General features: G+C 37.9%; 1 protein-coding gene across 5 annotated transcripts in view; it reads left to right on the forward strand.

The window, feature by feature from the left end:
* RPF2 (ribosome production factor 2 homolog) overlaps positions 1-14,787 on the forward strand; it is a 37,998-nt gene that overhangs the window by 21,507 nt on the left and 1,704 nt on the right. For all 5 annotated transcript variants that reach the window (XM_025294725.2, XM_025294723.2, XM_044924408.1 and 2 more), the window contains 2 exons: positions 8,025-8,127; positions 14,429-14,573. In XM_025294725.2, coding sequence (XP_025150510.1) covers positions 8,025-8,127; positions 14,429-14,573 — 248 coding nt within the window. The remainder of the gene's footprint in view (positions 1-8,024; positions 8,128-14,428; positions 14,574-14,787) is intronic.

Genomic DNA, 14,787 nt, shown 5'->3' on the forward strand with positions numbered 1-14,787 from the left:
CTAGATCACTTTGAAAAGTTGCTTGGATATATTTTATAAATAAATTAAATATATGCTCTTTACAAGTCTGAGCCAACCGAAGAAGGTTTGTGGGCGGACACATTGCTTTCATGTTACTTTATTGGAATTACTTATGGTCCTGTCAGGAATACAATTTTCAGGACTTCTCATTTCTCTTATTAATAATGGCTATTTTTGAAAAACTAAGTATTTCTATTACCTCCTTAATCCTTACTAAAGCTCTTGAGTTTGGTAACATTTCAATATACAGATGGGAAGATGGAGGCTCAGAGAGGTTAAGTGTTATTAAGTAGGTGAGGCAGAATCAAAACCCAAAGTTTGTGCTTTCTGCTTCTGCTCTTCATACTGCCCATGGTAAATAATACCTTTGCAGAGTCTTTACTTTAGGTTCTTACCTCTGTTTTCCATGGATTTAAAAAAAAACCATACATGGAAGACAAGGACCAATATTTCTTTGAATATTACATATTTGGGAACATCAGGGAACTTTTCTTTTTAGCCAAGATTTCTAGTACTTGTATTGCATTCGCCCAGATTTCCAGCTTTTCTCTCCTTGTTCTTATGTTTAATTACTATTAATGAGAGAAGTACTTATAATTTGTTAGAAACGGAGGTTTGTTGCTTTTGTTTAAATGGTTATCTTCTTATTTTGTGCTTCCACTAGATGGCAGGAATAACCACATAATGCAGTGATGAGCAATAGGGAGTAAAAACCACAAAGGCATAGGGAAAGAAGAAATACAGGTAGAGGGATAGTAAGATTGTCACTTAGAGTTGAGTTTTTAATATAAATAAGAAAGTTGCAGATTTGCAACCTGGTTGGTGTTGTGTGTTCAAATGTAGAGCAGTAGGTAAAGAGAATTTATCAGGGGCTTTTCTCCTGTTAGGAAGTTCTGTTTTTGTTTGTAATTGGCCAGAAAGAAAAGTTAACTTCAGTATTTTCATGCCAGGTATCTATTTTGCTCATTCTGAATTTTGCTTCTCTTTTGCTTCCTTAAAATATTTTATAAGTGTGAGTGAGTGAAAGTTGCTCAGTCGTGTTCGACTCTTTGTGACCCCATGGACTATCCAGTCCATGGAATTCTCCAGGCCAGAATATTGAAGTGGGGAGCCTTTCCCTTCTCCAGGGGACCTTCCCAACCCAGGGATCAAACCCAGGTCTCCCACATTGTAGGCGGATTCTTTACCAGCTGAGCCACAAGGGAAGCCCTAAATATTATATAGATTTGTAGTTAATCTTAGTGGGTCCTGCTTTTCTATTCAGTCCATCCTTTTTTTTTTTTTAAATTTTGGTTACACTGTGTGGCCTGTGGGATCTTAGTTTCCCAACCAGAATGAGGGATTGAACCCAGGCCATGGCAGTTAAAGGGCCTAGTCCTAACCACTAGACTATCAGGGAACTCCCAGTCCATCCTTATTTTTATGGTTACTTTTAAGTGTGACTACTCCTTATATGGGGCTTCCCAGGTGGCTCAGTGGTAAAGAATCCACCTGCCAAGCAGGAGATGTGGGTTCCATTCCTGGGTGCAGAGATCCCTTGGAGAAGGGAATGGCAACCCACTCCAGTATTCTTGCCTGGGAAATCCCATGGACAGAGGAGCCTGGTGGGCTACAGTCCCTGGAGTCTCGAAAGAGTCAGATATGACTTAGTGACTAAAACAACAAAGTAAACAACTTCTTGTATGTAAAGATGATAATGAATCAAGTAATAGGTTAGTTTTAATTAGTGTTCCTTTAAAGTCTATCGTAAATCTAATTACCTCAGTTACTTTTTTTCTTCTTTGCCTTTGTCTGTGTTAGTGGCCATATCTACATCTATGGTCGTTGTTTTATTTTAACCTTCTCATTTCCTAATTCTTATTCTACTTTAGTGTATATATCAGATCAGATCAGATCAGTCGCTCAGTCGTGTCCGACTCTTTGCGACCCCATGAATCGCAGCACGCCAGGCCTCCCTGTCCATCACCAACTCCCAGAGTTCACTCAGACTCACGTCCATCGAGTCAGTGATGCCATCCAGCCATCTCATCCTCTGGCGTCCCCTTCTCCTCTTGCCCCCAATCCCTCCCAGCATCAGAGTCTTTGCCAATGAGTCAACTCTTCACCTGAGGTGGCCAAAGTACTGGAGTTTCAGCTTTAGCATCATTCCTTCCAAAGAAATCCCAGGGCTGATCTCCTTCAGAATGGACTGGTTGGATCTCCTTGCAGTCCAAGGGACTCTCAAGAGTCTTCTCCAATACCGCAGTTCAAAAGCATCAATTCTTCGGCGCTCAGCCTTCTTCACAGTCCAGCTCTCACATCCATACATGACCACAGGACAAACCATAGCCTTGACTAGATGAACCTTTGTTGGCAAAGTAGTCTCTGCTTTTGAATATGCTATCTAGGTTGGTCATAACTTTCCTTCCAAGGAGTAAGCGTCTTTTAATTTCATGGCTGCAGTCACCATCTGCAGTGATTTTGGAGCCCAGAAAAATAAAGTCTGACACCGTTTCCACTGTTTCCCCATGTATTTCCCATGAAGAGATGGGACCGGATGCCATGATCTTCGTTTTCTGAATGTTGAGCTTTAAGCCAACTTTTTCACTCTCCATTTTCACTTTCATCAAGAGGCTTTTGAGTTCCTCTTCACTTTCTGCCATAAGGGTGGTGTCATCTGCATATCTGAGGTTATTGATATTTCTCCCAGCAATCTTGATTCCAGTTTGTGTTTCTTCCAGTCCAGCGTTTCTCATGATGTACTCTGCATAGAAGTTAAATAAGCAGGGTGACAATATACAGCCTTGACGAACTCCTTTTCCTATTTGGAACCAGTCTGTTGTTCCATGTCCAGTTCTAACTGTTGCTTCCTGACCTGCATACAAATTTCTCAAGAGGCAGATCAGGTGGTCTGGTATTCCCATCTCTTTCAGAATTTTCCACAGTTTATTGTGATTCACACAGTCAAAGGCTTTGGCATAGTCAATAAAGCAGAAATAGATGTTTTTCTGGAACTCTCTTGCTTTTTCTATGATCCAGCGGATGTTGGCAATTTGATCTCTGGTTCCTCTGCCTTTTCTAAAACCAGCTTGAACATCAGGAAGTTCATGGTTCACATATTGCTGAAGCCTGGCTTGGAGAATTTTGAGCATTACTAGCATGTGAGATGAGTGCAGTTGTGCGGTAGTTTGAGCATATAATAATGAAAATAACTACCATAGATTAGGTTAGATAGTTTATTAAATGTAATCCTTTCTACACCTTTTACAAAGGTAATTCTATGAGTCTGCTCAGGCTGCCATAACAAAATACCATAGACTGACTGGGTAGCTTATAAACAATAGAAATTTATTTTCTCACAGTTCTAAGAGTCCAGGTTTCTGCTGAGGACTCTCTTGCTGGCTTTTTGCTATGTGCTCACAAGGCTTTTCCTTGGGGAGGAAGGGAAGGAGGGAGAAGAGGAAAGAGAGGTTGAAGTTTTCTAGTGTCTCCTCTTTTCAAAACACTAACCCTATGGGATCAGACCCATCCTTATGACATACGTCATTTCACCTGAATTGTTTCCATAGAGGCCTCATTTCCAAATGTAACTACACTAGAAATTAAGCAAACACTTGATTCATTATGGTAATATTATTCCCATGTCGTGGATGAAGAAATTGAGACCAGTTTACTTTTGTGCAGAGTGAAGAGGTAATAAGTGGCAGAATCAGGATCTGATCTGATCTCTGACTGCAAATCTCCTGGTATTTCTCATCAACACTGTGGTCAACCTACTGTGCCCTTTTCCAGTGTTTTTACTCATGGACACAGTCACACTTAAGGTGTTACTTTTGTTTAGAATTGATCCATTGAAAAAATTTTCAAACTGGGGCTTTTCTTCTGACTCGAACTGATTTGTCTCCTACCCCCTTACTTCTGTTTAAGCAAGTTTTTATTCTGGCTTAACAGAACTAAGGTGTTAGAAGACAAATTGGTGGCTCAGACAGTAAAGAATTTGCCTGCAATGCAGGAGACCTGGGTTTGATCCCTGGAGAAGGAAGTGACAACCCACTCCAGTATTCTTTACTGGGGGATTCCATGGACAAAGGAGCCTGGTGGGCTACTGTGCATGTGGTCACAAAGAGTCAGACACAACTGAGTGAGTAACACCTTCTTTCACTTTAGGAAACTCAGCAGGGGCCATGGGACTGGAAAAGGTTAGCTTTCATTCCACTCTCAGATTTTTCAAACTACTGTACAGTTGTGCTCATTTCACATCCTAGCAAGGTTATGCTCAAAATCCTTCAAGCTAGGTAGGCTTCAGCAGTACATGAACTGAGAACTTCCAGATGTACATGCTGGGTTTAGAAAAGGCAAAGATCAAATTGCCGACATTTGTTGGACCATAGAGAAAGCAAGGGAATTCCAGAAAAACATCTACTTCTGCTTCATTGACTATGGTGAAAGCCTTTGACTGTGTGGATCACAACACACTGTGGAAATTCTTAAAAGAAATGGGACTACCAAACTACCTTATTGGTCTGAGAAACCTGTATGCATGTCAAGAAGCAACAGTTAGAACCGGACATGAAACAACTGTTTGACTATTTGGGTCTTTTGCGTTTCCATACACATTTAAAAATTGTTTTAGTTCTTTGCCATTGGTAATTTGATAGGAATCCAATTGCATTGGAATCTATAGAGAATTATGGTCATTTTAACGTAATTCTTCCAGCTCATGAACAGTGTGTCTTTCCATGTGTTTGTCATCTTCAGTTTCTTTCATCCGTTGTCTTACAGTTTTCCAAGTATAGGTCTTTTACCAAATTCCTAAGTAGGTTTTTTCCTAGGTATTTTATTCTTTTTGACATGATTGTTAATGGGATTGTTTCCTTAATTTCTCTGCTAGTGTGCTGTTAAGTGTATAGAAATGCAACAGATTTCTGTGTATATTCATTGATAAGCTCTAGTAGATATTTGGTGGCATCTTTATGATTTTCTTTATATAGTATCCTGTCATCTGCAAACAGTGATTTCTTTTAAAGAGCAGAAGTTTTAAATTTTTGTGAAATCTACTTTATCCATTTTTTCCTTTAATGGTATGTTTATGCAGTGTTTTGTTTAAGAAACCTTTGCTTATCTCAAGGCTGCAAAGACTTTTTTCATATATATGTGCATATATATAATTTGTTATAATTTATATTATATATATTGTTGAAGTCATATCTTAGATTTAGAGTTATGATCCATTTTGAGTTAATTTTTGTGTATGGTGTGAGCTAAGGGTAATGTTCTTAAAACTTGCTACCTCATTTCATTTTTTCTTTCTTTCTTAAAATCTTATGGATAAACACATGCCTGTATGGTTTGCATTGCAAAAGCTGTTTCAGGGGAGACTGAAATTTACATATCTTGTTCTCCAGAAAGACTCTGACTTCAGTAATGCTGCCACAACAGTGAGTGGGGCTTTATTAACTTGGCCACTGAAAGAGTCGGGGTTTGGTAAAATTATGAGAAAGTTTCTCATTATTCTGATCAAATTTTAGATCAGAATTTTAAAAGTATATTTGGTTTATAAAAGTATCCCTGAGGAATATTTGTTTGGGGTAGTAAGGAAAGGTGTTATGTACATGTGTTGGCATGCTTATGTCTGTTTTATATACATTAGCAATGTGATTTTCTCTTAGTTATCCATAAGAAGGAAAAGGCAAACTACAAAAGATATGTATGTCCATGCACATGGAGATTATTCCCATCTTATGAGCTAATGGGAAGATGGAGGAAAAGTGCTGGGTAGCTGCAATTGGGACAGAATATGAGATATTTCCTGTTCATGACATCATCTGTCTTGTGGCAGCTCTTCCTAAGTAATTAAGTTGGATGACTTTTTATGCATGACCTTGCCTCAGCTGAATGTTATTTGTATGTTTCCATTTAGCTTCCTTCAGGTTCGGTCTTCTTATGTGTAGAATGAGGTGACCAAACTTCACTAATGTATTTTCCAAACTTTTTTCATTCATGTGTCATCTTTATAACTTTAGCCATGTCCATGTAGTATCCATAGTGTTGTTCACTGGAGATTTTTCTTTATATTGATTTCTCTTTTTAAAAAGAAATTGTATGTTCCTACTCTATATGTAAAATGGTATATAATAACATAAATAATGCATTATAGATTATATCTGCCTGTATATCATTTAAAATTGTCTCATGTGCCACTTGGGTGTTACTACCACTCTGAGAAAACAACCTACTCTCTTATCTTGGTGGTTCTTTTCTGTCTTGAACACTTTAGGTTGCTTTTCTTTGCTCATATAGTTGAGATTCTTTGTTGACGTTTTCTTGGTGGCCTCCACCATATAAAAAACACTAGTTCAATTTAATAGTCAAAGTTTGAATAGCCATATTTATAGACCTTTGCTATATTAACCTATCTATCTTAGTAGATTAAAATTTTATATCTTGTTTTACATTTTCTAAAAAATTAATAATCATAGTAAACATGATATACTCTTGTGCTGAGCATTGGTTTAGAAGAACTTCAAAACTGAAAAATTATTAGGTTGGTACAAAATTGTGGTTTCAGACCGTGAATTTTAAATCATTATAAGTAGCTCAAACACATCTTTATTAATCAAAATAAGAACCATTACAATCAGTACATTTTTGCTATCAAAAAATAAGTTTGTTTATTTTTGTAGCATAAAAATCTGTGCTTTGGGAGTCAACTTCTTGGAAAGCATTTTTTGCATTGTTCTGCTGGTTGTGGAAGCATTTTCCCTGCAAAAAGTTGTCAAGATGCTTGAAGAAGTAGTATTCGATTGGCGAGAGGTCATGAATATGCTGGATGAGGCAGAACTTTGTAATGCAGTTTGTGCAACTTTTGAAACATTGATTGGCGACGTGTAGTTAGGTGTTGTCTGCAGAAGAATTGGGCCCTTTCTGTTGACCCATGCCAGCTGCAGGCATTGCAGTTTTCAGTGTACCTCATTGATTTGCTGACATACTTCTCAGATGTAATGGTTTCACCAGAACTCAGAAAAGCTGTAGTGGAGCAGACTGGCAGCACCAGACAGTGACCATGACCTTTTTGGTGCCAGTTTGGCTTTGGGAAGTGCTTTAGAGTTTCTTGTCCAGCCATTGAGCTGGTCGTCACCAATTGTCATGTAAAATCCACTTTTTTTGCTGGTCACAATCCGATTGAGAAATGTTTCAGTTGTTGCATAGAGTAAGAGAAAATGACACTTCAAAATGACAATTTTTTTGATTTCCGGTCAGTTCACAAGGCACACACTTACAGAGCTTTTTCACCTTTCCAATTTGCTCCAAATGCTGAATGACCCTAGAATGGTTGATGTTGAGTTTTTTGGCAACTTCTCATATAGTTGTAAGAGGATCAGCTTCGATGATGCTCTCAACTGGTCGTTGTCAACTTCCGATGGCCGACCACTATGCTCCTCACCTTCAAGGTTATTGTCTCCTTTGCAAAACTTCTTGAACCACTCCTGCACTGTACGTTGGTTAGCAGTTCCTGGGCCAAATACATTGTTGATGTTGTGAGCTGTCTCCGCTACTTTATGACCCCTTTTGAACTCGGATAAGAAAGTCCCTCAAATTTGCTTTTTGTCTAACATCATCTCCATAGTCTAGGATAAATATAAAATAAACAGCAATAGTAAATCATAAGCAGAAAACCATAAAGCAGGAAATTCACATTAAAATGATAAATAGTATAACCACATTTATTTAGAATGTATTCCAATATCAAACACCAAGTTTCAACAATGCAAAAACTGCAGTTATTTTGGCACCAACCTAATACATGGCTCAGTGAACTAAACACAGAAATACAGTCATGAGATTAAATGATAGAAGGATGGGACCATCACATTTTTCAGGGATCAGTTTTGTGCTACTTACCTTTTTTAGATAAGACATTAAAGAGTTCCATTTATTTAGAATGCAGCTAATTTGTAACTGAATTTTAAAGGTATGTTGGTCTTAAAAAAAATTTTTTTTAACGACCTAATGTGTGCTTTTAGATTTCTTCAGAGGCCCCACGGTATCAAATATCCGCCTGGCTGGTTTAGAGTATGTTCTACACTTCACTGCACTGAATGGGAAGATTTACTTTCGAAGCTATAAGTAAGTGCATTTACATGTTTTTATTAATCATCAAGGTTAGCATTTTAGTGTGACTATTTAATAGAGCTCAAACTGAGAATTGGTGTCTGACCAGAAGTTTGGAGAGTTTGCAAAATTGGAGAGTTTGCAAATTTGGAGAGTTTGCAAAATAGCAGTGACAATTCTGTGCTGATCCTCAGGTCTGTCACTCCCCTGCTAACTTCTGCCTCTCGGAAACCCTGCTTTTCCAGGACTCTGGAGCCTCAAACACTTTGTCTGAGCTCAAAACATGTATTCAGTCTTGACTTGCCCTACTTTTATGCAGTATTTCCTTATTTTTCTTGACTGGACTTAGAGCACCAAGCTACAAGTCTTAAGCCGGCTAAAGCAAATCTCAAAACCCTGAGTCTAAAAAATGGAGTCTGATGGGAATAAGAACATTTAATGACTAGATTCATTTTACCTTCATTCTCCAGCCCAGGCCTTCTACCTTACCCCCAACACAATATAAATATAAATCCGAACAAGCTGATTTTGTTTTCATTAAAAATCTAATGACATATTACAACTGAGCCTTTTGAGATAAGCATGACTTTTTCCCCCTGTATTTAAAATAAAGTTCTAGTGCTGATGATGGAGCCCACACTTTCCTAAAGAACACATTGACTCCCACAGACTGCCTGTACACTGACATCAGAGTGTTGTCTGTTTTACACTGTGCCGTGGCAGTGCAGCCTGAGTGCTGACAGCCTGGGGTTGGCGGTGTCTTCTGTGCAAGTGTGCTATTTGTGCAACTATCTGTGGACTTCAGCATTTCATCCATGGTTTTAATTTTGTTTTTGTCATAATGGAATACCTGATTGACCAGCTTGTGTCCAGTGAACATCTAAATGAACTAAATGTTCACCTGGTTTTGTTTTTGGTCAGTAATTTCCATCTTTTTTTCAAGTGTGTATGGAGTCAGAGATATTCAGTTCTTTTCACCCCATGAATGGTACCCCTATTTCTGTTTTTCTTTTTTTTTTCCTTATAATTAGTTGAGATTGAAAGCCCTTGTAGTCTGTTGTTTGAACTTCCAAACTTGGTTTTGGGACTTTTAAGAACTAAAAGCCTAACTAAACTATTTATGATATTTTGACTCCACTTATTCTAGTGTAAATAGAATGCTAGATTTTGAGTAAAAAGAATAGATATGCAACAAGCAATGAAGGTTTACTGTATAGCACAGAAAACTATAGTCAATATCTTGTGATAACCTATAATAGAAAATAATTTCAAAGATAATACATGTGTATATGTATAACTGAATCACCTTGCTGTGTACCTGAAACATTGTAAGTCAACTGTACTTCAATAAAAAATATATATATATATTTGCCTGGTGGCTCAGATGGTAAAGCATCTGCCTACAATGTGGGAGACCCGGGTTCAATCCCTGGGTCGGGAAGATCTCCTGGAGAAGGAAATGGCAACCCACTCTAGTATTCTTGCCTGGAAAATCCCATGGACAGAGGAACCTGTAGGCTACAGTCCGTGGGGTCGCAAAGAGTTGGACACGACTGAGCAACTTCACTTTCTTTTTTTTTTTTTTTTAATTTTATTTTATTTTTAAACTTTACATAACTGTATTAGATTTGCCAAATATCAAAATTAATCCGCCACAGGTATACATGTGTTCCCCATCCTGAACCCTCCTCCCTCCTCCCTCCCCATTCCATCCCTCTGGGTCGTCCCAGTGCACCAGCCCCAAGCATCCAGTATCGTGCATCGAACCTGGACTGGCAACTCATTTCATACATGATATTTTACATGTTTCAATGCCATTCTCCCCAATCTATATTAAGAAAAAAATATATATAAAATAGGTGACTCCTATTTATAGAGCAAGAAATAAAAGATGAAAAATCACTAACATAAAATCTTTTTGAAAACTTATGTTAAACAGGGAGACCCTGGGAATACAGTGGAACTAAAATGTAAAGATAAAAATCTTTGAGAAAGAGAAATGGATAGTAACAATAATCTAAAACTCTTTCATGGTGAACAGTTTCAAAGAAAGTATTCTCTTATGTCAGAACATACATCTAGTGAGATTTTCCTGGCGGTTCAGTGGTTAAGACTCTGTGCTTCCAATGCTGGGTATGTAGGTTCAAGCCCTGGTTGGGGAAATAAGATCTCACATGCTGCATGGCACAACCAAAAGTCTTTGGTTTTTTATTTTAAATTGTGTTTAGTGAAAGGAAAGATTAATTTGTAAAAAGAAAGAAAGAAATATAAAGAAAACAAAGCAAAATGGACAGAAAATTAGCAAATCAGACTTAAGAACAAGGATAAATTGACAGTGTAAGTATAAATAACCATCCATCCACTTACTTTAAGAAGTATTTTATTATTGTTGAAATCACTGTTAGTATGACATCTCCCATAAAAAAAAACACACACACATTTGAATTTTAAAAATTAGAAACCCTGCTGTAAAATTTTAATCCCAGGTTTTCATATCTATATCCCCTAATACCTGTTAGCTGTTGACTTGAAATAGAAAATGGACAGTATGATTGAGAGCAAGCTGCTAGTGGGAGAATCCCTTGATGTGAATTAGCTTAGCTTCCTAGGGCTGTGCTCTGCTTAGGAGAGAAAGAGATGGTCCCTGGAATGATCATCAACTCTGAGCCTAGTGACCTGGCTCTGTGGTGAAGACCACAGAACATGGTCAGGTCACCTCTCAGGGCTTCTGTTTTTTCTTTGCGAAGTGTAGTGATACCATTTAGGTAATTCTGAGGTACCTCTGGGATGGATAATTCTTTTTTCAGAGGGAGAGAGGTGCAGACAGAGGTAGGAATGTGCCAGAAAAGAGTTTCTGTCCTCGTGTGGCTTCTCAGGATTCTCACAGGCTGCTCTTGGGTGTCCTGCCCTCTTCCAGCCAGCCCTTAGGCAAAGTTAAGGTGATAGTTAATGTGTGTACGCAGTCACTCGGTCGTATCCCACTCTGCGACCCCATTGACTGTAGCTCGCCAGGCTCCTCTGTCCATGGAATTTTCCAGATAGGAATACTTCAGTGGGTTGCCATTTCCTACCCCAGGGGACTTCCCGACCCTGGGATCAAACCTGAGTCTCCTGTGTTAGCAGGTGGATTTTTTACCACTGCACCATGGGGGGAGCCCCAATAGTTAATATTGACACTTATTAATTTGTGAAGATGAGTAAGGATTATAAAATGGTTTTGTGCTTTTTGGATGAAAAGAACTGTGAGTATGAAATTACATTAATAGAAATTTTGACCTGACCTTTTGGGGAAATAAATCATAGTGTTACTGGCATCTTCCTGTATATCCTGTAATAATTAATTCCTTGGAGAATTTTGTTCACTATAGGGCCAGAACTGTTAGTATGAAACAGAAGATCTTTAATAACTGCCATGTATGCCTTTGCCATGGCATCGGGTAGGTTTTATGGGGAGAAATATGCAGAACAGGAAGTATTAGCATACCTTAAAAAGCAAACAACATTCTGGGCAGGGAGTTTAAGTACTGAAAACAGAATGTCAACAGAAGAGAGGGATGTGAAAGGGAGGAAAATAAGGAAATTACAATTTAAACAAGAGGGTAATGCCAGTCTTTCTCAAGAAATAGGCAAATCATGCATAAATATATATAGAAATTACCGATTAACATGTCTAATAGCCTAAACCCATCTGAGAGGGAAGGAACTGGGTTCTGTTTGTCTTTGTGTCCCTGCATCGTGTACCATGTAGTCTCCCAGAACTGAAAGTCACGTTTGATTTAGAGCTTATAGGGAAACAAAAAACAGAGCTTGAGGTTAGGATCTGAGATGGAGATTTACATGGGGTGTAAATATTCTGGGCAGTAGTAGGTATTTGACTGGAGATACAAAAGCCTGGAATCAAAATGTCTGCTTTAAAAACAAGTGCATTGTTTATGATGGCATTGAGGGTAAAGGAAATGGTTTTAATTTTATTTTTTAAGAATTGATATTTAATAGAATTTTCATGTATTTTCCTTAGTATGATCACAAAAATCCTTTATAAATCTCTTAATACATTTCCTCTGAGAAAGTGTAAATAGATGGTTGTTTGGTTTTTTTTAAAGATTAACATTTAATGATTTTAGATTCTAGATTTCATGATTAAATTGTTAATAAAAAGAAAAGATGATAGCTCTATCACGAGAAACCATATGCAGAGAACTGAAAGCTGGAGTAAGTTTCCTTCTATTTCTATCAAGTAGAAATAGAATAATAAGCATACTCAATGAAGTGATTAAGATCATCCACACATACTGTCTAGTATGGCACTATAATTAATTCATCAGTAAGTAGCAACATATATAGTTATGTGTAGTTACATGGAAACAATCTTATTAACTTTCTATACTGCTCAAAAGATTACTCTGTTGGGAGGACACTTGCATAAATAAAAAGGTCTTTGGGTAATCTGACTCCATCAGGCATGCCATGAACTGTTCTGGATTCACAGGTTTTCCATTTACCTGAAATTAGCATTTTAAGTGGAGAAGGAAATGGCAACCCACTCCAGTATTCTTGCCTGGAGAATCCCGTGGACAGAAGAGCCTAGTGGGCTGCTGTTCATAGGTTCGCACAGAGTCAGACACGACTGAAGCGACTTAGCATGCATGCATGCACTGGAGAAAGAAATGGCAATCCACTCCAGTATTCTTGCCTGGAGAATCCCAGGGACAGAGGAGCCTGGTGGGCTGCCGTCTATGGGGTCACACAGAATCGGACACGACTGAAGCGACTTAGCAGCAGCAGCAGCGTTTTAAGTGGCAGAAATTTTTTTCATTTAAATTTTATGTATGTGATTTCCTTGATTTCTTAAGTTAATCTACTGAACACAAAATATTAATCAAGATTTAGTCTTTTTTTTTTTTTTTTTTTTTTTCATTTCTTTTGTTGGCTGCTCCGCTTGGCATGCAGGGATCTTAGTTCCCCATCCAGAGAGTGAACTCATGCTCCCTGCAGTGGAAGTGTGGAGTGCTAACCACTGGTCCACCAGGGAATTCCCAAGATTTAGTCTTGATATGAGTTCAGCCTGATAAATACAGTTTATTTGAGGTATGAAAGATGTAAAGGCGATTGCAGAATAAAAGATAAAAACCTGTGATATAAAAGAGTCACATGGTCACTGCCCCTGTATGCTTTGAGTGAAATATTAAGGACAATGGCATGATGTCAGCCATCTTCAGCTCCTAAAAATGTTTTCACCTACAGCAGGCCAGAGACAGGCCTTCTCTCAGGTCTCTTCTCCCAGAGCCCCTGTGAGGAGAGTGGGTTAAGGGCCCTTGTTTAAGCTCTTCTTTTCCCCTGTGCTTGCTCCCTTCAAACCCCATACTAACATTTATTTTATCTTTTAATGTTTGTATGTTTTTGTTTGTTTAACATTTCTGCTCTTTACATATCCTAGGCTCTGGGGTTTTTTGTTTCGTTTTTCCTTTTTGCCTTGTTTAATTGAGTGTGAACTACCGTGTCTGATATAGCGTACCTATCACTGTGGCTCTTCCAGAAGCCAGTAAAAGCACTTCCTGTAAGTGGACTGTATTGGTTGGTTGTCTTCATGTGACACAGGACTTTTAATAAGGTTTTACCCATTTCACTCCTGCTTCTTGATATTTGCTTGTTCCTGGGTATTACTTACTCTGCTTTCCTCTTCTGTTCTTTCTTTTCTCTGTGTCAACTTGTTACTTCTTTCTCATTCTGGCTTTTATGTGAAAAGGCTCACCTTTTCTGAACATTATTATTTAGTCCTTTTCTGTGTGGAGATCTGGTTACCGTAACAAATTTGAGTCTTTCAGCACAAATAACCTTCAAGTCTTTGAGCAGTTCTTACGATGTCACTCCCCAAAAAAGGATTAAATGAATCTCCCTTCTTCCCCCCACTGTATTCCTCTTACGCTTTCGGATCCAAGGTTATTTATACATGTGGTATCCAGAAAGTCATGGTTTTGTTATGTTCATTCCAATCTATAGAAATCAGTGTCTGTGCTTTGGAGAAAAGTTGATTCTGAATGGGACTTAGAGAAATAAGAATTTGTTAATTATGTAAATATAATGTCTTAAAGATCCGCTTAAAATTTTTTATATAATTATATAAACCTTAAATAAAGAAATCAAATTAAAGATTCCACTTCTTAGGAGGACTATCTGTATATAAAGTATTAAAATTAGGCTTTCCAAACATTTTGTTATTTTATGGAACTATAATTCTCTAGAACAAAAATATTTGGAGGAGTGGGACTTTGATTATCAAAGTCAAAGCAACATTTCTTTTTGCTATTTCATAAAGGTTGCTGTTGAAGAAATCTGGCTGTAGAACACCACGGATTGAATTGGAAGAGATGGGACCCTCGTTGGATTTGGTTCTGAGGCGGACACACCTGGCATCAGATGACCTTTATAAATTATCTATGAAAATGCCCAAAGCCCTGAAGGTACATGACTTGCAGATTGGTGCCATGTTTATTTGTATATTCCTCTCTCCTTTCCAAAAAGGATTTGTAGCATATTATATTAAAGGACATATATAAACAGATCAATATAATAGATAAAATTAGACTTTCAGAGCCAAAGAAAAGAAGGAAGAAGCAAACAAGCCAATCATAAAGGATAATAAAATTGTAGAAACCAAGCATCAAGTGTTGCCAA

Source organism: Bubalus bubalis, chromosome 10 (genome assembly GCF_019923935.1).
Source record: "Bubalus bubalis isolate 160015118507 breed Murrah chromosome 10, NDDB_SH_1, whole genome shotgun sequence".
NCBI lineage: Eukaryota > Metazoa > Chordata > Mammalia > Artiodactyla > Bovidae > Bubalus > Bubalus bubalis.